Source organism: Athene noctua, chromosome 25 (genome assembly GCF_965140245.1).
Source record: "Athene noctua chromosome 25, bAthNoc1.hap1.1, whole genome shotgun sequence".
Lineage (NCBI taxonomy): Eukaryota > Metazoa > Chordata > Aves > Strigiformes > Strigidae > Athene > Athene noctua.
In genome coordinates, this window is record NC_134061.1 from 8,464,056 (window position 1) to 8,489,536 (window position 25,481).

Sequence of the window (25,481 nt, forward strand, 5' to 3'; positions counted from 1 at the left end):
AATTAGCCGCATAACACATTTTATATCTTCAGGACACAGCAACCCACGACCCCAAATATAAATTAACATTTGTCTAGTTGGTTCACCATGAAGCCCCGACTCATCAACCGTGTTATGCAGCTGACTTAAAAGTTTCCAATCAAGGGGTTCATGATGACCAGCCATACCTCCCGCACCATCCATTTCATACGTAACAGGCAAGGCATGAGCTGGATCAAGATCTAAGTACATCAAACTGATTTTCTGATAATGCATGGCGGGCAATTTCATCCCAATTTATTCGCATGGATGAGAGAGGAGTTTTTCTTTCGGCTATTGGCTCTGTATCGGGCAGTGCAACCTCCCCATTTTCGTCCTCACAATTCTGTTCCGGTGCCATCAGAGCTGAGGGAACCGAGGGGGCCGCCCGCGGAATTTGCGGCCCCGGCGGCTCCAACGGCTCCAGTGCCATGGGGGCTATAGTTGCCGAGGGGGCCATCCGCGGATTTTGTGGCCCCAACAGCTCCAGCGTCTCCGGCTCCGCTTGCAGCGGATGTTTTGGCCGCACCACCGGCACAGGAATACCAGATGGGGGGGGCGAGAAATAGTCTGTGGCCGCTGTAATGCGCCCTGCATTTTTATCTGTTCCCTCCAACCTTACAGTAGCGGCCGCAGCTATTTTCTGTTCTGCTTTATGTTGTTTAATAGCATTAGCCATCTCCCGCCACGACTTCATTAACTTTTTTCCCGCTTTATCCTCATCTATTACCATATTCCATAATGTATCCCCAAAATCGCACCATTCTGACTCCTCAAACAATAAATCTGGCTCGGTAAAGTGCCCCTTAGCCTTGCCTAGAGCAATCAGCGCGGCTAAATCTTTTAACAGACCTACTCCCCACTTTTCTAAAAAGCGCTGTAAAAGTTGTAGGGATACCTCTCGTTCCATGTTACTGCCCAGGCAGATTTCCTTAATTTCCTTTTCTGTATCGTGTAGCTTGACGACCTTCTGTAACATCCAATCAAGTAGCTAACGACCAGTGCTGGCTTTTCCTAGGTTTCCCCAAATTCAGCCTTAATTCTGTAATTCCTTGTGGCCTTTCCTGGTTATCCCACTGCGGCCTTTCTGGGGTAGCCCTTCTCGGTTCGCAATATCTCCTGAAGCAGTAGTGTGGATCAGCTGCCCCGATGTCAGTGTTACGATCCTGGCGCTTTGGAGATGGCACACGTCTACTGCCTTTCGGCAGTGACCTTGTCGCCTTCCTGCTCCGAGTCCGTCCACTGCTTCCCGCATTCCATTCGGTGGAAAAGCAGGGATCAGGTAACCCTGTTCGGTGCGCCACTTGCAGAGGACGGAGGAAGCAAGCAGCCGATTCAATGTGAATGATAGAGCAAGCTTCAACTTTTTTGAAAGAAATCACACCTTATATAAGCACTCTACAATACACTACTCACAAATCTATTGGATACATCTAAAAGGTCACATTATAATATCCCAACCCCTGGTGGTATTTCAGGTATGTTTCAACATTTTCCTTCCTTTGACTTGCTTACTTTCCCAAGGTTGTTTTCCATCACACTCAAGGCCATTGCGTACCTCAGTTTCTCTCTTTGCTATCATAACAGTCCTTGTTAGCATAACTGAGCCCTGAATCTCCTTCCTTGTTAGCATAACTGTACCCTGGGTTTTTTCCTCTGTTTACCTCAGGTGGCTGCAATCAGCTCCTGCACAGACCCATGGCCTTGCTCCACAAGCCATTCTCCAACAGTCATTTCGGGGTGAGTGGTGGTGACATGTCACCCAGGTGTTGTGCTGTCTGAGCCAGTGCTCTCCCTCAGAGCCCAGCTGGCTCCTCTGGCTCATGTCACAGAGTGGGGCGGGAAGCAGAGGCACTGCTTTGCTTGTGCAGTGTTTTGCAGCTCAGCTTATTTTCCGAGCCGGCCCTCTACCCTCTGGACACAGCCTTTGCACAAGCTGTGCACTGTCAAAGGGTGAGGCAGGGCGTGGGCTGAGGGGGGGCTGTGTGGACAGCCGATCCCGTTTGGTCCCAGGAAGCCCCAGGTGCAGTTCTGGCAGAGCTGGGCTGTCACTCCCCGCTCTGGAGAAGCCCCGTGTCTGCGACAGTGCTCCTCAGCCCAGGGGGTCCCAAAGGCTGCAGAGTTCAGGATCACAAGGGGCTCCTGGAGGGACACGGCTCGGTGAGGAGCAGAGCCTCCTTGGCTTTGACCTTCTCCGTTCTCCATCTGTCCAGGAGAGCAGAAAGACTTGCTTTTTCCTGCTCACCCTTCTCAGACCCTGTCAGTCCCTAAGCTCATGGGCGCAGTGGGAGCCTCTTTTTGGGAAGGCACAAGAACAAGGGGAGAGCTGCTTTTTTGGCCAGGTCCTGCTGGTGTCGGAGTGGCCTGAGGCCCTGGTCCCTGCCTCCTGCCCCCCTCCCGGCTGCTCTGGGGAGAAACAGCCTGCAGTCCGTGTGCTCCAGCTGCTGGGACTGGAGCACAGCTGCAGAGAGGGGCCCTTGGGAGTGGGGGGAAGCAGAGGCATCATCGGGATGCCTTCTGCTTCTGTCAGAAAACTGTTTTGCACCTTGAGAAGCGAACCTGACCCCAGAGGTCTGGGTTTTCCCACTGCCGGGGGTTAAAAGAGCCCGACCTATGGTTGGTGGCAGTGCGGTGTGATACTGGTTCTCCTGTCTCTGCAGCTCGCAAGAGAGGAAAGAGCTCTGGCTGGACGCCGTCCTCAGGTAAGCCCCGCTGCAGTAGCAAACCTCTGGCGCCAGTGTGGCTGTCAGCGGGATGCTCCAGTGTCTTGGTTCAGCTAGGATAGAGTCAAGTTTTTCCCCAGCAGAGAGAGAGGGGGAAGGGATCTCCAGCCGGGTTATTCATACCATGCTGACGTCAGGTCCAGGGGCCGAGCCTTTTTACTTTCGCTTCTGGTTTTGGGGGTCGCTTACACACAGCGGGCTTGCTCCTTGACCACCTAGCGGTATTTCTCTGTATATTGTTTGTCTTGTTCACTGTTATTGCTGTTCATTGTTGTTATCATTGCTACTGTTGTTGTTCAGATTGTTCTATCACTCTGTTGTATTAAATTCCTTGTTACTTTACCCGGGTCTGTGCCTCACTTCCAGCCTGACCGGCCGCGGGTGGGGGAGGGGCAACGGCAACGTGCTCTCCGATCCCGGCAGGGGTTAAACCTGCACATCCAGCTGAGCTGAAAGGTATCTCGAGAGTTACCCCCACTGCTGGGGCAGCGCTGGCTGAGTTGCTCAGCCTTGCATTGGTAAAGTAACACCGAGCTGATCCGGCTGCCACCACTTGCTCCTTCTGTGCCTGGACTACTTCTGATCTAAATGGTGGTGGAGGGGCTGGCAGGGGAGAGAGCAAAGCCAGGTTCAGTGATACAGAGCTCTTCCTTTGTCCATTCCCTGTGCACAGGCAGAGGAGCAGAGCCCAGGAAATGCCGGTGACCCCATTGCCCTCGATTCGTGTCCTCATGAACATCTTGGGCCTCGGTGGATCTGTAAGTGTCTTTATTGTTCCAGCTGGGTCAAGGGAGTGACTCCGCTTTCTATCACAGACCATCAGAGGAGTTTCTCCCACTTGGCCTTTGTTCTCTTTTCTAGCCAGTGATGTTAACTGCCCAGACCATCAAGGCTTTGCTTCAGTGCCAGGCAAAAGTGAGCAGTGGCTACATTTCTCCTCCTTGGCATTGTGTATGGGCGGGAGGGTCGGCCTTTCTGGGATGGGAAGCCATCGGGACACAGGCCTCTTCCTCCCTGGAGGAGTTGGGGTGGAAACCTCCAGTGCCGGGGTGCGAGCACAGAGGGGCAGGCTGTGTTCCCTGTGCTCACGCTGGTGCCCTGTGCCCGGCTGTGGCTGTTCTGGCCCATGCGGCAGCCGAGAGGGGTGCTGGGGCAGGGCCCTGTGGGGCCGGTCCCAAGGAGCTGGGTGCAGCACAGGCCTGGGGAGCAAACACCCCCATGGTGCACGGAGCCCACGACTCCCTCCTGAACTGCGAGTCTGTGGGGTGAGAGGCGATCATCTTCGCTTGCCTTCAGGCAGAAGGAGTACCAATTACATACAGAAGGTAATCTGGGATGGATTTTTTTTTTCTCTCCTGCCTGCCCAGAGTATCCCACATCACTGTCCTCAGACTCCAAGGCACAGAGACCACCTCAGGAGAGCCCTGGCCAAGCAGCGAGTGCAGGAGCAGCTGGAGCCAAAAGCACCTGAGCCTGAGGATGGCAGAGCACATACTGGTGTGCAGACAGGTAGAATGCTGTAAAGGTCTTAATTTCATGTCCAACTCAAAGCCCATCACTCCAGATACACCTGGAACAGGCAGTTCGTGGTGCAGTTAGGAAGCATTGCCTTGGTTGGTGGTTCTGTAGCTATTGCCCTTATAACACTGTGGAATTCACCGCTTTGAGCGTTAACAAACAGGGTAAATTAGTTTGACCTTTTCCAGAGGTTAATTGTCCTTTCTTCAGGTTTCAGTGCACATCCTGGCACACAAGCCAGGGCTTCTTTCTTTGTTTTTTCCAGATGCTCATCAGATGTGGACTGAGGTTTGTGACCGGGGCCACTGCTGGGCCCTGCTGAGCCTGCTGCCCAGCAGCACTGAGGCTCCTCTCCGTTGGCACAGCATTTCACCTAGAACTAGGTGGTCTGTGGTGGAAGTTTTGTTCTCTTACCGCCTGACTAGTACAGGCTGTGTGTCATTCTCTGTAGCTCTTCTTTTCTGAGCAAGGTCTCTCAGCTCTCCTGTAGGAGACACGTACAATTCAGACCAAGTGCCACATTTCAGTGCTGTCACCTCCAGGGCTCTTCTGGCAGGGTTAGGAAGAGAACGTGTGTGTTCTTCATGGTGAGACCCAGAGCTCTGGGCTGTGACGTCTGCCATCTGCTGAGTGCTGCCTGCTGCCAGGAGTCCTTCCTGAGGAGGGCAGCAGGGCTTGCATCAGAGGATTGACACACACAACTGTGTCCCTCTTCAGTTGGGGTGTAGGTTTTTGCCATCTTACTTCACAGGAGTCATTCTGCGGCACAGCCTTGGGGTGTAGTTTGTCCTACTGAATCAACAGAATCATGACTTTTAAAAGATCAGCAGACCCCAACACGTGTCATTCCTTATGCCTTTGCTTTCCAGAGTTGTGTTCAGATGAGCCTGGGGACCACGGAATAAAGATGGAGATGGTGTGTCAGGCAGACGTGCACCTTGAGCGACCACCCTCTTTGCTCTGCAGCCCGGCAGAAGAAGGAGGAGCTGTGGCCCGGCAAGCTGAAGGTGGAGAGAGGTATGAGGCAAAGCCAGACTCTCAAACCCTGTAGCAGAACAACCCATATCTGCAGTTTTTGGGGCAAAGCAGAGGCAGCAGACTGCTTTCTTTGAAGCAGCTGTGCTCTGGGACTTTACCTTGTTAGATGGCTCATCAAGACGACAAGCCTGGGAGCAAGCTTTTTCTGTACCTCATACAGTTGTGAGTCAAGGAGTTAGCTTAGCCATGTTCATGATGGTAATGCCCTAAACAAATACTTGCAAGGCTCTGAAATTTAAAAAATCATCCTCCTACCTTATAACCTAAGTGTCAGCGCAATGCAGCCATGATTTCCAAGTAGTCAGTGGATGATAGGAGTTATTCCCCATCAGCAGTAAGCTGGAAAGGTAAACTAATAATATTATTATTATTATAACTCACCCTTACACGTTTGTTTTTTCACTGTTGCCTTATAAGATTATAACAGGAGATCCTGTTTATTATAACAAACAGGGTAGAAAATTGGAATGCTGGAAAGTGCAGAAAATGCTGGAGCGCCTTCCGCTTGCCCCACGGCTGTCACCTTCATTTGCAATCCCAGTAAAGCCACATGTGTGGAGATCAGGGCATGCTGAGGCAGCAGGAGAGGCTTAGTCTGGCCAGTCACAAGACACTTGCCTTTCAGATTTCCCAAAAAGAAAACTAGTAACTTGAGGAGGAAGTTCCCCTCCAGCCCATGGGGTTTTACTGCTGCCCAGGTTGAACGCGAACGCACCTGCTTTCCAGCACTTTCTCCTGTGAATGCTTTTTGCAGAAGTAGAGGCTGGAGGGACCAGGTGGTGCATATACTGATGTCCTTGGTCACTGTGGTGTTTGCTGAGTCGTTCTTACAGACCAGAGAAGTGGCAGCTGAAGTCTGAATGTTTGACAGGTGGCATTCTCTTGTCAGGAGCTGTGTGAAGGCTGGCAGACACCACTGCAGGCCCTCTGCAAAGACAGTAGCTTGGGCATTTACTGTGCAGGTCTTGGCTGAGCTTTTTGACTCGACCTTGTACATCATTTGTGAGCGACTGTTCTTATGACCCTGCTGAGAGAGGTTTGTGTTGTTTTTGCTTTTTCATATGTGACTGTATCAATGTAACAGGCAGAATAGCCATAAAACAGACTTGAAAGTCCCGTTCTATGGTATTACATGCTAAAAGGAAACTTTTTTATTCCTTTACAGTTGTAGCTAGGAGAAGGGAGAAATGCATGCCCAGTCCCTGTTCCAATAAATAAACCACAATGAAGAAAATAAAACAAACAGAAATGGAAGAGCAACTAGATAGATGTAGCCCAACTTTGCCCAGAACTTTAGATGGTAGAGCTTAGTTTTCTCAGGTGCGTTGGCTGTAGGGGTTGTGTAGGGGGTCTCCTGATGGAGGCGGGAGCTGTGGGAAATTCAGGCTTGTTGGGATCCTACCATGTAGCAGCGGGTAGTGACGATAGGCAGGTGTCCTAAAGGGGGTGGATTTACAGAGGAGCTGGAGAGGGCCACAGTAAGCCGAGACGCTGGGAACGTCGTTTCTTCATCTGGTTCTTACTGCTGGGTGCTTTGTGTGTCCCAGGTGATGTGATGGGGAGATGATGTGCAGCCTCCTCTCAGTTCAAAGCTAAACGTGGCCCTGCAAATCCCAGGTGGTTCCCTTCCCCAGTGAAGCAGACAGCAGAAGGGACCTTTCCTTGGGCTGCTTCTGTGTAGACCCCGATGTCCTTGGTGTAGTGTGAAACACTCACCCCGACCTCTAGAGAGGAGCCAGGTGCCAAGATATTCAGCACTTTTAAAGCCGGCCTGCTCCTAGGCATGCCCAGGAACAAGTGTTTCCCGCAGCTAAGAAGCTTTACTGGTTGAGTCAGGGATCACCGAAGTGAGGTGGCAGACAGGGCGAGTGCTGCTTCCAAAAATCTCCCTTTGTTGATGGAGGCCTGGTATCCTTTCATAAATCCAGCCTCCAGCCACTGCAAGGTGTATATCGCTTCCCCAAGGCGCTTGAAATATATTGCCATCATTTTCCCTTCAAGCAGAACAAATAGTAGTGCCAGCTATAGGAAAAATCTTCCAAGGTGACACTATGTGCTTCCTTAGAAAAGATAAGTATCTGTTCTAAGTAGGAGAAGTCCATAGGTGGATTTACGCGTCCGCTTTATAAAGCTGTCATAGGCAAGTTGAGTGTCATGTTATATGACTCTCCATTTCTTGAACCTCCACTCTCAATGTTCCTGATGAGGTTGGTGTAGCAGAGCAGCATCTTTCTGTCTCTGATCGAAAGAGCCTTTTTGATTGAAGAGGAAGATAAGTTGCCCAGAGTGTTCCCTTCTACTCTGTGAACATGCATTCCCCCTGGCAAAGGTCATTTCAGGCTGAGGAGAGACAATCGATGGGAGCCAGTTTTAAGGTGGCGTTAGAACAGCTCAAACTGTGTAGGGAAGCACAGAAAAATATATAGGTTGGGCTAATTTCTGTATGAAGAATCTCCTCAAGGTCTATAAAGCAGGAAATAAAAATACTTGTAATGCTCTTTTGTCTGTTCCAACATCTGCTTGTGGCTGCTCTACAAATCCATGAATTGAAAACAATTAAGAAACACCCAAGCTCAGAGGATGGTGATATGCAGAATCTACATGATGGCTCTCAACCACTCTCAGGAATTAGTTTGTAGTGTCTGTGTTTAGAGAAGAGCTTGACTGGTTGTTGGTTTCGCAGCATACACAAGTCACATTCTGTATTTATTTTGAGAACTGCAGTGCTCATAATTTGCATTAATGCAGTTCCCATTACTACCAAAATGACATTATTTAGATGGTATCAGAAAACTGCTTTATGAGCTAAATTTTGTCTACTTGATAACAAACCTTCCTCCAAAGGGAGAAGAGTAGTTATCTAGATGAGCAAAAATCAGGATGAAGAATTAGTTTAGATCAGACAACCAGCAGTATAAATTGAGGGGAAAGAGTAAAATCAAGTTTAGATCTAAAGGCAGGGAAGCAGGGTCCACACTGCAGTTCTTCCCCAAAGTCGTCTGTCTGGTTTTGAGCTGGAAGTCTCCTCACCCGGCAGGTTTGAACAACTGATGGAGACTCACACTGGAAGCTTTGCTTCATGCCTCCCCTGATAGCATCTTTGCCAGGTGCCTGAGTTCCCAGCTCACTGTGCTGTGCAGTCAGCTGAGCTGTGATTAACAGCTCTGTCTGATGAGGGAGCACAGGTGGGCGGGCGTCTGCCTGGGAGTGGAAAACTTGCATGAGGCTCTGATTTGGTTACAGCCGTGGTGACTTGGGTCTGATCATCAGGGGTGTTGTACTGGTGTGGAGTTGGTTAGAGGTGATGAAACCAGGCCCCTGGGATCACCCCTTGCGAGAGCTGGGTTGTACAGCTTTGAAGTCAGGCTGAGGGGTATCTGGGCTGGGTTGAACCAGAGGCACAGAGGATTAGGGGCTGACCCCGACACTGGGACTTGGTGAGGCTGGGGAAATGTTGGGTTAAATCCGAACACAGCTGATCCTCAGAGCGGTTGCCCAGAGTTGCTGGATGGTCAGGGTGGTTGCTGGATGTCTCCTCCACTCTAAGGTTCTGAAGACATGGGTTGACAAGGCCTTTTCCCAGTCCTGGGCACTCTGGTGCAAGATGTACCCATCACTGTCAGCTCTGTGAAGGATTTCAGAGAGATTGTGCGCCTGAAGGTTTATCTGCCCCATTGGGGATGATGGGAGCTGCAGCAGCATCTGCCCTCATGGGAATGACGGCAAAAATGGGGTTCCTGGTATGTCTGCAGCCACTGGCTGGGGGTGTCTGTGCATGGGATGGTGCCCAGATGTTCTCAGGTGAGAGATGCTCCCACCGACTAGCTGTTCAGAGCATGTTGGAAGCTTATTTCCAGCCCCTCGGATGAAGTCATCACACACAGTTGTGGCTGCGGCGTGAGACCTGGAGATGGTTTGGGACATTTGCCTTTGAGAGATAGACTGGAAAAAAAATCCTCACTTTAGGGTGGGTTTTTCCAGACAAGAAGATTTTCTTAGTACACCTACCTAGTGCTGACCTCAGCAAAACAAGAGCAGTTTTCCCTGTATATGCCAGAGCTTGGGAAATAAAAGCTGTGATCCATAGAAAGTCAGTAATCAAGCAGATAGCCCAACGCTCATGAAGCAGTTGAGAGCCACATGTGATTATTGGATTATTTAAAGGCTGTTGGAAGGGCCTGACTGTGCCTCTGGGCCCCATGAAGCTGGAGAACAAAAATTGTGAATATGACAGATCAGCCAACTGGTATTTTTTTGTTGTTTCTTCCTAACAAGTGTGGGAGGTACAGTCAGGTAAGCCAGAAAAGGCATTGGCTGAAGTGGAGGACACAGCTGTGTGTATGTTAGTTAACAGCAGTACTTCTAACCAGTTACCCTTATACTTTTGCTCTTATCACTGTTTTCTCTTTATAATAAACTGTCAGCTCAGCAGGTGCCTTTCCAGACCATGATCTTATTTTTTGTAGGAAGGAGACAGTATTACCTGTGATGCTTTTTTTCTTAAATACCCTTGCCCAACCTTTTATATCACTAAAATGTATGCAAACTTAAAAAATATCATACTCATCTATCTAAGTGAGCCTTTCATGAAAGATTTCTGTAAGATTTCTTCTTATCATGTGTGAAGTGCTAATCCAGACAGCTCGCGAACGCAGGGGTGTTGGGATGGAGCCATGTCCACTGTGCTCTGTCCAGGCAGTCCCCACTGGTTCCATTTTCTGGAGCGGGTGGAAAGAGTTCAAATGGGCAGGACTGGTTTGCTGCCCTGTGTGGAGGAGCTGGCAGGCGGGCTGCGACCCCCCTGTGCTTAACTCGCACAGACATTACCAAGGTCGTAGCGTGCCCTGGTGTGCAGAGATTGGCAGGATGATGATGAATGAGCAGTTTCCCGTTTTGAAAACGAGACCCATTGTCAGTTTGAATCTGTGAAGGAATTCTGTAGTACAAAGTTATTTTGTCTGCAGTACAGGTAGTACAATGATGAGTAGCTTGCTTACAAGGATGGGCGATCACATATCCAGAATGTGTATCTACAGCAGTACAGATCTACACCCTCAGTCGTGGGGTGAATGTCCAGTATAATCTACTTGTCAAATTTGTCCTGGCTGTTCTCCTCTCCCCAGTTGCCCTTTCACATTTGGCACCAGGTGACTGTGAGTATGTTGGCACATTGGGGTACTGGGCAGTTACAGTTTTGATCATATCAAATGACGTTGTTATACCGCACTCTTGAGCCCACCTGTAAGTGGCTTTTTCTCCAAGATGCCCACACTTCATGATCCTCCTTCTGAGGGAATTTCAGTCCAACTTGAGAAATTTTTGTCCAGTTATCTGCAACAGAGTTTTGTCCAGTTGTCTGCAACAGAGTTAAAGTCATTCTAAAGTGTCTGTATTACTGTGAGCATTAACGTGAAACACAGTTACTTTAGTCCTTTGTACTAAAAGGGAGGGGTGGGGAAGGTGTTTCCAGGATGTGGTGATCCTTCGCACGGTCCTACTTTGCTATGTGTTGTTAGTGTCTATATTAAATTTGTGTGTTGGAGAACGGCTTGCAGAGAGCAAGGCCATGGGTCTCTGCAGAAGCTGATTGCAGCCATCTGGGGGAAACAAAGGAATAAACCCAGGGTACAGTTATGCCAAACAACAGACTGTTATGTTAACAAAGAGAGAAACTGAGGTACACAATGGCCTTGATGGTAAAAACAACCTTGGGAAAGGAGGCAGGCCAGAAGAGGGAAGATGTTGTGACATGTCTGAGATGCCACAGGGGGCTGGGATATTATAATATAGCTTTTTACATGTATCCAATAGATTTGTGAGTAGTATGCATGATTATTGTAGAGTGCTTATATAAGGTGTGATTTCTGTCAATAAAGTTGAAGCTTGCTCTATCATTCACATTGAATTGGCTGCTTGCTTCCTCCGCCCGTCGCAAGTGGCGCACCGAACAGGGTTACCCGAACCCTGCTTTTCCACCGAACGGAACCCGGGAAGCGACGGAACGGATTTTCGGAGCAGGAAGGCGAGAAGGTCACTGCCTGGTGCAGGAGATGTGTGCCGTCTCCTGAAGCGCCGGGATTTGTAAGTCTGACATTGGAGCAGCGGATCCACAATATTGCTTCAGGAGATATTGCGGACCGAGAGGGCTACTGAGGAATAGGCCGAAGTGGTATATCCAGGAAAGGCCATAATGAAGGCTGAATTTGGGGAAACCTAGGAAAAGCCAGCACTGGTCGTTAGCTACTGATCAGATACTGCTGAAGGTCGTCAAGCTACGATACAGGAAAAGGAATCAAAACAAGTCTGCCCGGGCAGGACAATGGAACAAGAGGTAGCCCTCAAGCTTTTTGCTTTTTAGAAAAGCGGGGAGTAAGTCCGATAAAAAACTTAGCCGCGCTGATTGGTCTGGGCAAGGCTAAGGGACACTTTAAAGAGCCAAATTTATTGTTTGAAGAAGCAGAATGGTGTGATAATCTTTTAGACTCTGATGCTGTAAATCCTGAAAAAGAATCTGAACTGTCTGGTCTGTATCCTCCCTTAATTGGGGATGATCTGTAGATAAAAGTGAGGCGAAAAAACCGTAAAAGTGAGGCGAAATAACTTTGGTGCAAGGGAATATGGACACGGCAAGAAAAATTCTTACTCGTGTAAGCTATGAGCCGAGTCATCAGCCACGTTGGGAAGAACGGCATTTTTCTGTTATTAAAGATGTAAGCATTAATAAGAACGGGCTGCAAAAACTCAGACTACAACAGCTGTACTTGAGGCGATGGCTCAGGGATATCGATTGGCCCCCTAGAAATTGGCTAACACTTTTAAGAAGAAAAACCGGCATTCACGCCGGGACAGTATTCTATCTGAAACAACGAGCGTGTGGATCTCTGGGCTCGGCGTTCGGAGCTGGCGGCGGCGGCCCGGGGCCTCCCCGACCCCCCCGCGGAGCGGCCGCCTGCGGCTGAGCCCGGCACTGCGCTCTCAGCACACCCCCCCCCCCCCCGGCAGCACAGGCGACAGGGTTATGCAGCACAGGCTTTAATATGTTCTTAATGGAATCTTCGTATTTGTAATATTTGTCATTTTATGTTGTGAATGATGAGTGTCAGGAGCTCCTTTCTCTGTGTGTGTGTGTGTGTGTGAGACGCGGCCCGCTGCAGCCACGGAGTTCTCTGGCCAGGGAAGCGGCCGGCCAGGAACTGCAGGGTCCTAGTGCCCGCCCGCTGGGGCATCGGCGCTGCGGTTTGTTTGGGCTCAGTGTTCTAACTGTTACAGGTAAAATACCTCCTCTAGCAGGAGGCAGTAATTCTGTGTTGATTGTTGTTTTGAATTTAGGTGCATACTCTGCGGGGAGAGTGCACCTCTGTACCATCTGCCTAATGAAAATATTGTCAAAAGGTCATCTGCAACCTTACAGGGGTTGTTTGTTTTACCAGGGGTCGTAGATGCTGATTATGAAGAGAAAAATCAAAATTATGGTCCGTACCCCTATGTTCAGTAACAAAAAAAAAAAAAGTAAAAAATTGTTCAGCTTGTTAAAGAAGCTGCAATTACTCAGGATTTGGATCAGCAGGTACCCCTTAAATATTTTTGGACTAAAACAGTAACACAAGGTTAACTTCTGGTAAAATGTACTCTCGTTAAAGCTAAAAAATCTGTCGAGCTGACATGCATTTTAGATACTGCTGCAAATGTGACCATAATATCTGTGAGCAGACTGGCTGTTAGCCCTGGTACCTCAAATGCTTTTCAGGGTTGGTGTCATGCTGTAACAATTTAAAGCAAGGATCTCATTCATGTAAGAGGCCCAGAAAATTGGGTAGCAAATATTCATCCATTTATATTGGAAAACCCCTATTGCATTTTGGGGTCATAACTGTATGACTCAATGAAGAACTCAAATTGGATCAAATTTGTCTTAATCACCACTGTAGCACAACCCACCCTGAAACCCACCCTGACACTAACCTTGTGAACCGAATCACCTGTGTGTATTGTCCTGCAACAACTTAAAACTGTTATTAAGACTTTAAAAGATTTACAGACACTGTTAGGAACCATAAATTAGATACAGCCGTCGTGGGCCTAACTCATGATGATCTGCATAGCCTTTTTGATATTTTGTGAAAAGATCCTTCACTGACATCACCCAAAGTACTTACAGAGAGAGCAAAACAAGATCTTCACCATATAGCTAATAAGCATCGCAAGTACACTGCATTCCCCCACAGGACAAACCATTGTAGAAAGAGCGCACCAGACCTTGAAAGTGCTTTTGCAAAAACAAAAGGGGGGAGAGAGTTTGGCTCCAGGTCAACCATTTGCTCTGCTGTAAAACGCATGCATTTTTCCACCAGAATGTCAGAGCAATACAAAACCAGTTTTCTTTATCAAGGTATCAAGCTAAAAACATCACTGCAACTTGCCCTGAATACCAGACAGACTCCATCTCTTCAAACCTTTTAAACATCTCCCCTGTGTTACAGGTGTCACCAATATTGTGTCATTTTTCATCACAGATACCAGATCAACAAGATGTCCAGAGCAAAGCTCAAGTGTTAACAAAAACCTAGAAAGGGGTAACTGGGAAGGACCATTTTCTTTAATAACCTGGGGAAGAGGTTGTGCTTGTGTCTCCACAGGTCTCAGTCTCCAATGGTCACCAGCAAGGTGTGTGCAACCACACCTGAGGGTGAGAGGCAGCCAGCACTCAGGATCCAGCTGTGGGTGCTGTGAGTGCCCCTGTGCCGACAGTTTGCGGTCTCTTCGACTGATCATTTAAGCAGAATGTCTGAGTAATGTTTGCTACTTCAACAGGACAAGCTACACTACAGTTGCCAATTCTTCTGGGAGAAAATGCTAACAGTAATTGTAACTCCTTTATGAAATATCTAGGCTTACTAGTCACTTGTGCAAAATGTAGTTTAGATAAAATATAGTTAATAATAAGATGCTGTAAGAATGTATGTATTCCACTTGCTTTGTTTAGTAATATTAAGAATTAAGAGCTCAAGTGTTTAACCTTATTTAGAAACTCCCTTGGTTTTCCCCCTGGAGTACTGGCCAAGCTCCAGGTGGAACCCAACAGGAGGATGAAATCAGATGTTTCCGCTCAAAGAAAGTTGCCAGTTATTTTGGCCTGTTACTTTAAAGGCTGGACCTGCTTGCAGCGACTTTAGATGCCTCACCTACGGATGGACGCATCGCGTAGGGTTTCCAGTTTGTGAGGAAGGGCACTCTAAATTCTCGCTGTATCCAGGGTTCCCCAGCAATTGCGGATCTGAATGTTAGTACCGTATTTTCCTTACTGTTTATTTTTGTACTATTTAGTCATATCCCTTAAATATGGATAGTGAAATTAGTCTACTCTTTTTAATTAGAACTATTCTAAGTATGCTGTGTTTTGAAGTTTGTCTAACCCTTAATTGATACAGCTCTCAAACAAGCCTTGCAGGTGCCGCAGCAAAACAAAGAAAAGGGAGGGCTGGAAGGCATCGGCCTCACACAGCTCCTGACAAACAGCTAAGCTTTAATGAAGAACAGGCCTCATAAGATAGATAAGAAACTGCAGAGTGTGCCAAGGTGGCAGGGAAAGATCAATCAGGACAGTAGGCATTTTGCCTGGGCTTAGCAACTGCTGCCGACCCATCTCAGGTTTGGTATGCCATTTGTATTGGTCATTATGGTTGGTATAATCAGACAATCTGGTTGAGATGGCAAGATGTGACTCCTTCAGCAGTACCGGTGAATAGCACTAGGTTTTGTAGTGATGTTTCTACAATAAATTTGCGTCTTGAAGAAGGAAGAGGGTTTAATAATGATTTGACTAAAAGGTTACCAATTATTAGATGGTTAAAAATTCTTTTGTTTTTACATTGAATAACAGTTCAAATTGTCATTGTAATCCTTTTAATGATATTAACCTGTGTGTAGAAGTGTTTTATGAGAACGATGGACTGAACAATAAAAGGGGTCTGGATCACTCAAAAACAAAAAGGGGGATCTGTGGATTGCCTGGGAAACAACGGACATGTTATGAGTGATCCAGACTGAGTGGCATCACTGTCATCAGGCTGTAGCTGTTGGGAAGAACACCGGCAAGGCCGAGAGGATGAGAAACTGTGTGAGTAGCAAAGAAATAAGGATGCTGGACTGTGGGAAATAAGATGTTTGCCTAACAGAAGAACTACGTGTGAACACCATAACGGGACCAACCATAGAGGGCGTGAAGGCTTGTGGACAGTAGTATAGAACCAATCATAGTTTGTTTGCTTTCATGTGATTGCTCTTCGATAGTATGTGGGATGCTCTGTACTCGATAAGGTACCTTCGACAGTTTAAGGTGTGCTGTATTACAGAGTCGAGCTGCCATACACTTTCTTTTGCTTGCCCAGGGGCATGGATGTAAAGATTTTGATGGGATGTGTTGTTTTAATCTATCTGACCACAGTCAATTAATTCAAAACCAATTACAATGGATGAAGCAACGTTTACAAAAACCACAAGTGGTTGTCAATCCTTGAGACAAATGGTTACAATCTGTGTTTGGTCTGTCCCTATGGCTACAAGGTCTGTTACAGGAAGGATTGCGGTGATTAGGAATAGTACTATTGATTGTAGTAATTATTAAAATAGCATATAGTTGTATAATGACAAATATTAGTAAATTTATGCTTGTGCAGCCTGCATAAAAAGAAAAAGGGGGAATTGTTGGAGAACGGCTTGCAGAGAGCAAGGCCATGGGTCTCTGCAGAAGCTGATTGCAGCCATCTGGGGGAAACAAAGGAATAAACCCAGGGTACAGTTATGCCAAACAACAGACTGTTATGTTAACAAAGAGAGAAACTGAGGTACACAATGGCCTTGATGGTAAAAACAACCTTGGGAAAGGAGGCAGGCCAGAAGAGGGAAGATGTTGTGACATGTCTGAGATGCCACAGGGGGCTGGGATATTATAATATAGCTTTTTACATGTATCCAATAGATTTGTGAGTAGTATGCATGATTATTGTAGAGTGCTTATATAAGGGGTGATTTCTGTCAATAAAGTTGAAGCTTGCTCTATCATTCACATTGAATTGGCTGCTTGCTTCCTCCGCCCGTCGCATTTGTGTTATTTTTTCCCTCCCTTAATGAGTTTGTCTTTAGCCCATGACCATAATGGATGACTCATCCCTCCCCATCCTTATCTCAATTCCTGAGCCTTTTTCTTTCTTCTTCCCAGTGCTGGGGGGTAAGGGGGGAGTGAGCAACTGTGTAGTACTGAATTCCCCTCTGAGCTCAAACCACGACGTGTTGAGAGAATATGCTTTTTGAAAAAGTATGGATGAATTTAAAAATAAGAAATTTCATCTTCCTTTTCAGGACAGGCTCACTAGAGGTAAATGCTTCTGCCAAATGCTTAGAATAGCAGAGTGTTTAAGTAGTTCGTCTCTAGCGGGACATGCTATATGCTTTGAAACTGTGTGCAGGTTTGTCTTTGGACAGACTGGAGAAAACTGGGAACTTTTCTGGGAAAATAAGACTTGACTTACGCTTTTTAAACATGTTTGTCTTGTCCCCTGTTTGGGTTATCTCTGGCGTGGCTACCTCTACACTGGCAGGCAGTGTGGTCTGCTAGAAGCAGGTCTGCAGAGCGACGTGAGGCTGACAGCATCATCTGTGTGTTTCAGAGGGGGTCTGAACCAGCTCTGTTCCTCTCTGATGTGCTGATCCTCCATTAGCAGTCAGAGCTCTTTAGGTGTGTTCCTGCGATTCATCTGCCTGGTTAGATTAACCCAAAAGAAACAAGTTCATGTGCCCAAGACCACTCCCCAGTGCAGACAGTGGGGATAATCAAGAAATTTGCTTCACACTTGATTCCAACCAAAAATACCTGTTCAGAAAGAATGATGTCTTATCAAGGGAAACCAGTATGCAGAATAGCTATATGCTGTTGTAAGTATATAAATGTGTTGAGTAAGGAGCTCTTCAATAATGCCTATAAAATAGAGGAACAACTTCTCCCAGTCCTTAAAGGAGGGAACAGGAATAGGTAGAGGAAAATGAGGTAGAAATATACATGGAGATGGTGAGAATTGAATTGATGTCAGGATATATGGTTAAATATTGGTTGTAAATGTAGGGGAAAGTTCTTCAGGATGTTAAAGCTCCAAGCCAGAGATGGTCCCGTAGTTGTTTGGTGTGGCTGTCATTAGCTTGAGGATTTTGTTCAGTGCCATTTTTTCTTAAGCCAGTTCTTCTTCTTAATGGTGGAAACTCCTTTCTCTGTAGCAGCCAACTTTAAAAAAACTGTTTGATAGTGCCTAGGACTCTTCTGGCATTGCAGCACTATAACAGTAAGCTGGATTTCTAGAAGCTGTATTTAATATGTTCAGGATAGGAGCCCTGAAATTTAGCGAAATTGCCTGAAGCCACATTGAAAAGCTGATGATTATCTTTAAGTGTGCAACTATTTGAATGACGCCTTCAGAAAATAGTTATCATTATTTGTAGTTAATCCAGGAGTATATGTTAGAGGTATGCCGTGGTCTCTGCTGAGTCTGGCTTGGTTCATTATTTTCTTCAGTGGCTTCAGTGATGGAATATGGAGCATAAATGTTAAAATTGTGGTTAGCAGTAGTTTCAAGCACATTAAAAGTAGTAACTCTGATCTTGATAAATTAGAGGAAGGATCTGAAGTTGGTGAGATGGTGTTCCATTGAGACAAGAGCAAAGAACTGTAGCAAGTAAGAACTGGACAAACTCAAAATTAAGAAAGATTTCCTTAAGCACTGTTGCCATAGGATAGTCTCCTGGGAGCTATAGCGGCCCAACAACTGAATAAAAGTCAGCAATATGATCCCTTTAAAGGTGAATTCCAACTTTGGGATGTAGTCATATGACTTTTAATGAGGAGATATAATAATTTCTTTCTATTCTTCATGAGAGAGATTCAGTTGAAACTACAGGGTAACGCAATTTAAGAAAAACTTAGATTGAATAGAGTTCAGAGAAGAGAACAAAAATGATAAATGATTGAAATAATTTTGCTTTTTGTTTCTTCTGAGGGAAAAAGGAAGTTTAGGAGGGACATGATAGTTTTCCAGTATGTAAAATGTTCTTATAAGGATGATTAAAAGTTAATCAGTCATTGGTTAGATATGATTCTAACTATAAGACATGTCAGGCTATGTCATGTACTGTGTTGCCTTTGGCAATACGTGAAGGGTTGGATGAGAGGAGCATCGAGGGCGTAGGGAGTGGTGCCAACCCAAAGTGTGTGTCAGTGCCAGGGAAGTGCAGGGAAAGGTGCTGTAGACCACCCAGGTTGTCATGTATTGAGTTTAGTGGGTGTGAGAAGTTATAGCATAAATCCTGATGACCTGCAGTGAATTAATTCTGTAGCTTTTAAAGGTCTCTTATAATACCTGTGTGTTTTTCAGGATTGCTTTGAAAACCTAACAGTGTCAGTTGTGGCTGTTTGGAGACTTGTGGAGGTGTCAGTCTGATGTGAGCTCTGTTTGCACTGTTGCCTCACCCATATTTTGGGTCTCTCAGCCACTCTTTGACTGGAATGGGATCCTGCTTTTCCTGTGGTACTTCCTAGTGTGCAAATGGCGCCTGTATCAGTTCAACACTTTGTTCAAGCAAGACTTTTTAATTTTAAATTAGGATTTTATTTTTCTTTAAACCATCGTTTTTCTTCTATTTTTTTCCCCCTCTTTTTTTCTTTTTAATTGGATTTCAGTAATTATTTTTTTCCTTTGTTTGGTTAGGAGATCTTTGTATTGTGCTTTAGCATGACTGACTTAGTTGAATATAACTGGAGCAGTAGAGAAAACTACTATTTAACCTGAAAACCAGTTACTGGGTACTGCATCACTGAAAAATGTGGATGTCAGACAGACATCACCTCAGGTCAACTGAATCTTCAGAACTAAAATTACAAGGAAAAGGAGGAATATTTTGCATCCAGGAAATAGGACGTGCAAATAGTTTTCTGTAAGTGTAATATTTAAGATTTATATGAAGGCAGAGCTAGAATTCAAGCCAACTGCCCATCTAGTTTTCTCCTATGTGTTGAGTTAGTGTTATTGTATCCAGAGTATCAGTAACAAAGCTTATCTGAACTCTTAAACACTTTGGACAAAGTCGAACAGTATCTCTTGATAGCTTATATGGTAGCTATTTTTTTTTCTTGCATGATCTTGTAAGAGCCTCTTTTTGAAATCCTATATCTGTGAGTGCAAATCACTCGTTTTGAAGCTGTGGTCTTAACTGGAAAACTGAGATGCAACAGAATGTGTCATATTCCTTAAGGAACTCTCTGTTTACATGCTACTAAACTTGAGGAGAATGTCAGGAATAACTGGAAAAATATGTGGATTTGAATTACTGGAAGAGAAATATTAATTTTTTTATATATATGTTAGATATAAACATTGCTGCAAAATTCTTGGTACACAGAGAGTGTACTGTTAAGAAGCACTAGTAATTGTTTGATCTGAAAAAATAAGATTTTACTGTTGCAAATCCTGACACTGTTAATTATCAATACGTTATTGGTCCTTAGGGGAAAGGAACAAGCAGTATAACTCAGGTATTCTCAAACTTCGTACTGCGGACTTTAACACAGAATGTCTTGTGAAATGTGATGCCTGCCATGTGTACTCACACAGATTCCCATCTGTTACGGTGATGTTATCTCAGTAACAACCATAGTAATTTTTTGCCTGGAGAAGTTAGAACTGTGTAGTTTAAAATTATTCCAAAGTAATTTAGCAGCCTGAAGAGGGCACAGAAGTCAGCACTGAGGACACTAGACAACGCTTCTGAACTACCAGCAGATATTCTGAAAATCACGGGAGGCTCACAGATCTTGGTTTGAAAACTTTCCTGTAACTTAAGTATTGTGGGCCTGAGATCATGGTGCCTTGACAGCTTTGTATAGCCCCCTTGCTGGTGTAGAGATATGCATGGAAATTGCCAATATATTTTTTTCTTATAGACGTGACACTTGTCCAGTGTTTATCTCCACAGAAGACTGGTCCATTATGAAGTGCGATTCTCCCTTAAGATATTTTCCATATGTTTTCTGTAGCAATAAAATACTAAACTACTTTTTGCCCTTTAGTAACCCTTACAATAATGCTTTTAGATATTTTTTCTTATTTTAGTTTAAATATATTGGTTGTTTATAAAGTTTTTCAACAATGCTTATTAAATCTCTGTAAGGAAAAGGGAAAATAAAGTTTTGTTCACAAAGCTTGCTGCAAGTACTTGCAAGGATTCTGTACACCTGAAGGTTGGTCAGTCTGATTGGTGGAACTGGTAGTCCACTGCGGTCTGTGGAAATTGTCACTGACTGAACTAGATTCAGCATTTTACCCATCTTTTTCCTAGTGTTTGTTACCTGTTTGCACTATTTTATGAGACAGTAGCATTTATAAAAGTGTCTAGAGGCAATGGGTGTGATCTGAGGAATCTTAACGTTAATAAAGGTCCCTATTTCATTGAAAGTCAGTTTGCTGGGGACTTTTTCTTAAACATACCAGGAGCTTTTAAAGCACACATACAACATTGCATGCCAGTTCACTCCTGTGGATTTGTTGGCTCAGGCCCTTCAAAAAGTAATTGACATGAACTCACTTTAACTGTTGCAATGAAAACTCTAACTCATCTTTTCTAGCTTCCTTTAAGTCATACGTGTTGATCAATAAAGTACCTTGAAAGACCGATTCCCCCAGGAAGCCGGTTGTTTACTAAGAGTGAAAAAGTGTTTTTTTACTGTATGAGATGATATAAAAAACCCTGAACTCTGCATTTAAACAGAAAAGATTTTTCTTACGTGTGCTGGCTAAATTTGGTTTATATATATATATATATATATATATATATGAAGTATGGCTATATATCACTAAATTACCACATTCATTAACATTTATTTTCTCAAGTGCTCAAAACTTATAGATGTGTATATCAGATTTGAAGGTTAATGCATGTTTGCATTTAAACGAGTACATATTTTTTTTCTCTCTTGCCTGTGGGAAGCTGGGGTTCCCATATATAACTTGCCATAGAACAACCTTTATCTGGGTACTACTTACACTGAAACCAAAACAGATCCATCGTCACTGTATCAGTTTTTTCACATCACCCGTAGTTTTCATACTGCCTTAAGACAAACAAACATTTGGTAAAATGTGTACTTTTAATCTTCTTTTTGTAGTTCTTCCTCCTAGTAAGTCTGCCGGTATGGCTCTGATTTGTTTGGTTTTCTCTGTTTTTCCTCAACTATTTTTTGCATTTCTCTACATTATGCTTCACTGGCTTCCTTCTCCATACTGTGCCTTTTGATGTCCATGCAACTATACGCACGGTTCCTTCACTGTGATGCCTGGAGCAAGTAACACTATCGCTAGCCACTCAAGGGGCTCAATGACTGACAGTAAGAGGTAGCAGTAGAAGGGTAGGAAGACCCTTTTCGTGGTCAGCTGTCAATCTGGGTGGCCCAAAACTGTAACGGCAGAGAAAATCCTGTGGCAGTAGTGGGGTTCTCTTGGGTGATGAGATGTTAGCAAGGTTTGACAAAGCCATAATGGAGACTAAATCCATAAACAGGGTGATCGTTGTGTATTTCTGTATCCAGTTTGTGCAGCTCTGCACAGCTGAGATGTTGTGCCAGTTTAAACATAACTCTTCTCTCCGTCTAATTGCAGATGATAGTTACGTAAGAATGATAATAAGAACAAAGGAGTTGTCATAACTCTTGCAGGCCTCAGCACTGTCATGCACTTCTGTTGCGTTGTGTCATGCCGGGTAATAATGAGACGTGATATGGCGTGTAATGGAACATGATACACTTGTGCAACTTTAATGTGATTTCTAGTTCTCCACGGTTAACATTTTTTTGCAGAAATTTATTGACCGTTCATGATGAACAGTTCTATCTTAATATAAAAGCCAAGAAATAAGCAAATATTAATATATCAAACATTTTAAACTAATTATTTGTGTTCTATTTTTGAGACTACAGTATGTCCCTTGCCCCATAAAGCTGATTGAGTGAAAAGGAAAGGGAGTAGCAAATCATTAGGGAGAATTTTGGGAGCGCTTACATCAACAAGATTTTGTGGTTGCTCAAGCTGAAGCTTAAGAACAGCTTGGTGGAGCCAGAAACATTGAATGTTTGGCGCTCTGATGTGAATTTTTAATCTTTGTAACTTCATTCCTTTATTTACTCTTTAAAACTTACATTTTTGTTGTTGTATTAACTTTGGTAACTTATTTCTGAGGAAAAGAAAATTGAACTATAGAGAAATTAAGTGGCTTTCCCAAGGTCCTACCATGAGCCGGTAACACCTGTGTATAAATAAAATTCAAATATGCCTTGCAGTCTTGTGTCGTAGCTCCTATGTACAGTTGTTTTTAAGGTGTTTTACTGTTAAAACACAGGTTACAGAGTAATAGAGTGCGGTGAGCCAGCTTGCATTGTGGCCTTTTGTTATGTCATTATGCATGGTTCAGGGGAACACATTTTAAAATGGAAGTCTGAATTTTCGACATGGGAAAAGAATGAGGAAGAATGTCTGAGGTGGTATTTAATTTTAATGAATTCAGTCAAATTTCATCACCCTGCTGGACTCAAATGTTAGTTTTCCAAGGGGCTAATTTTCAGGGATTACAAAAACAATGGTAAAGCACAGGAATTAGTTTTGGTTTGGTTTTTGGGTGGTTTTTTTTTTTAATTGAAACAAAGGCACTGATAGAAAGAACATAGATTTTTTTTTTTTTTTTTTTTTTTTCAGGACATTCTGAGATTCCAGTATTATGAAGAGGAGCAAAATAAGATGGAAGTGTAATAAGACACATCTGTGTGCAGGGTTGTGAAAAGGTTTTTATTATGCTGTTTAGAAAATCTCTCCTCCTAAATTAATATTACAGCTGGCAAAAGCCACAGAGGGAAGGAGTACAAAGGTTAAGAAGACAAAAGCAATAACTTTTTTTAAAAAAATGAATAATTTAAAGAGGAAAATGTCATGCATAATGAATAAAAAAGAAATCCCACTTGAGATTTGGGATTCATTAATTTGTTGTACTGTGAAATTAAGTTGACAGCATTGCAATTCCAACTTGCCTCATCTAAGTACAGTTAGGATCAACACATTAGTACCTTGGTGTGCACAAACCTATTGCTGGCTCTTTGCTTTGAAATCCATTAAATTTTAATATGTCCTACTTAAGTATAAGTGGTCACAAATGATTCATAAAGTTGAGGTAAGCTTTTGGTGAAAATAATTGTCAGTTGAAAGAATTTCCCCTAATGATTGTTCTTGTTGTTGGGCTGTATTTTCTATATTGAGTCATTGAGAGACCACAAGCAGAAACAAACTAAAATCTGCACTAAGCTAATTGTTCAAAACCACGGATAAAGTGTTTTAGAGGATAAAGTGTATTGCCTCTGCCATTTCAGAAAACTCAATAGTAGCAAGTAAGAAAGTGAAACAGAGATAGTTCTTTTTAGAGGCTGTCACAAATGATGTAACCATAGTACCATAGAATGGTTTGCGTTGGACAGGACCTTAAAGATCCTCTAGTTCCAACCCCCCTGCCCCGGGCAGGGACACCTTCCACCAGCCCAGGTTGCCCAAAGCCCCGTCCAACCTGGCCTTGAACCCTGCCAGGGAGGGGGCAGCCACAGCTGCTCTGGGCAGCCTGGGCCAGGGCCTCACCCCCCTCACAGGGAAGAATTTCTTCCTATATCTAATCTAAATCTCCCCCCTTACAGTTTAAAGCCATCACCCCCTGTCCTATCCCTACACCTCCTGATAAAGAGTCCCTCCCCATCTTTCCTGTAGGCCCTTCGCTATAAGGTCTCCTGGAGCCTTCTCTTGACCAGACTTAACAACCCCAACTCTCTCAGCCTGTCCTCATAAAGGAGGTGTTCCAGTCCCTTCATCATCTTCGTGGCCTCCTCTGGACTCACTTCAACAGGTCCATGTCCTCCTTATGTTGGGGGCGCCAGAGCTGGACACAGCACTGCAGGGGGGGGTCTCACCAGAGCAGAGTAGAGGGGGAAAATTCCCTCTCTTGACCTTCTCGTCAGGCTGCTTTTGAGGCAGCCCAGGACACGATTGGCTTTCTGGGCTGCAGGCACACATTACCTGGTCATGCTGAACGTCATGTCGGCCAGTCCTTCTCCTCAGGGCTGATCTCAACCCACTCCTTGCCCAGCCTGTATTTGTGCTTGGGATTACCTCGACCCACGGGCAGGACCTTGCGCTTGTTGAACTTCCTGAGGTTTGTACAGGGCCACCTCTCCAGCCTGCCCAGGTCGCTGTGGATGGCACATCCCTCCGCGTGTCGACCACACCACACAGCTTGGTGTTGTTGACAAACTTGCTGAGGGTGCTATTTTTAAGAAAGCCAAACTGTAATAATATACCACAATCCTTGTATTTAAGGTATGCTATTAATGGGGGGTCAGTCTTGTATGTCAAGTCATACCTTGGATTTCCCCTTAACAGGTTTCCCTGGATGCCTTTAATTTTTTGTTTCCTGTGGTATTTAAAGAACAGCCTATATGGTGGAGTGCATTGGCATTTGTGCATGAGCTGTAAGCATCTGAAGAGCATAATTAGCTCTGCGGTTTAGATGATATTATTATACTTTTCTTTCCTGTCCCTATCTGACATGACCACCACAAAATTACAGTGACTGTCTACTTTTCCTACGTACAACCATGGCAAAGAATATCCATGCTCAAAAAGGTATTGAGGGAGAGGGATTACAGAGAGGTGAAGGTGAGGTGTGGAAAATAATTTCCAGGTCACCCTTTCTCTTTTAAAATGCTGAAACCAGGTTCTTTAGGAACCTTTCATTTTTTTCTTTCTATATGTATGCAACGTTTCTCTTAAATTGATGGCAAGTATTTATTTTAACGCGATATATATCTCAAGCCAGAGTGTGTCAATGCTAATGGCTTATTCAGTTTCTTCTGACTGGAAGCAGCACCCTTAATCAGCAGAGATGCAACTGTTTACACACCAGGAGATGTTGTGGCCAGTATTTCAGGTACCACAACCCATTTGTTTTACAATTGCTACTTTCCTTTGTTTTCTGGCACGTTTATGTTGAGTAAACATGACTCTTCCGTTATGCTGCCATAAATTAGATTAATCTTCACTGAAATTCCTAGTGTTACATGAC

The 25,481-nt window shown here is 44.7% G+C and overlaps 1 protein-coding gene across 3 annotated transcripts; it reads left to right on the forward strand.

Moving 5' to 3' along the window:
• Positions 1 to 1,336: 1,336 nt before the first annotated feature.
• On the forward strand, positions 1,337 to 23,364 carry LOC141970364 (radial spoke head protein 3 homolog B-like). Of its 3 annotated transcripts, XM_074926913.1 has the most exons (8): positions 1,337 to 1,496; positions 2,679 to 2,720; positions 3,415 to 3,499; positions 3,603 to 3,656; positions 4,109 to 4,250; positions 5,129 to 5,276; positions 6,187 to 6,333; positions 23,081 to 23,364. In XM_074926913.1, exons 3-7 carry the CDS (start codon positions 3,437 to 3,439, stop codon positions 6,317 to 6,319), a joined length of 540 nt encoding a protein of 179 aa, XP_074783014.1. In that variant the 5' UTR covers positions 1,337 to 1,496; positions 2,679 to 2,720; positions 3,415 to 3,436; the 3' UTR covers positions 6,320 to 6,333; positions 23,081 to 23,364. The 3 variants fall into 3 exon arrangements, with proteins under 3 accessions (XP_074783014.1, XP_074783016.1, XP_074783015.1); XM_074926915.1 differs by lacking the exon at positions 6,187 to 6,333; XM_074926914.1 differs by lacking the exon at positions 3,603 to 3,656.
• The last annotated feature ends 2,117 nt before the right edge of the window (positions 23,365 to 25,481 follow it).

Excerpts from the sequence above, each read along its gene's own strand:
- LOC141970364 (XM_074926913.1), top strand. The coding sequence starts at position 3,437 with ATGCCGGTGACCCCATTGCCCTCGATTCGTGTCCTCATGAACATCTTG. Across the intron at positions 3,500-3,602 it reads TCTTGGGCCTCGGTGGATCT|CCAGTGATGTTAACTGCCCA; the intron begins GTAAGTGTCTTT and ends TCTCTTTTCTAG. Across the intron at positions 4,251-5,128 it reads ACATACTGGTGTGCAGACAG|AGTTGTGTTCAGATGAGCCT; the intron begins GTAGAATGCTGT and ends TTTGCTTTCCAG.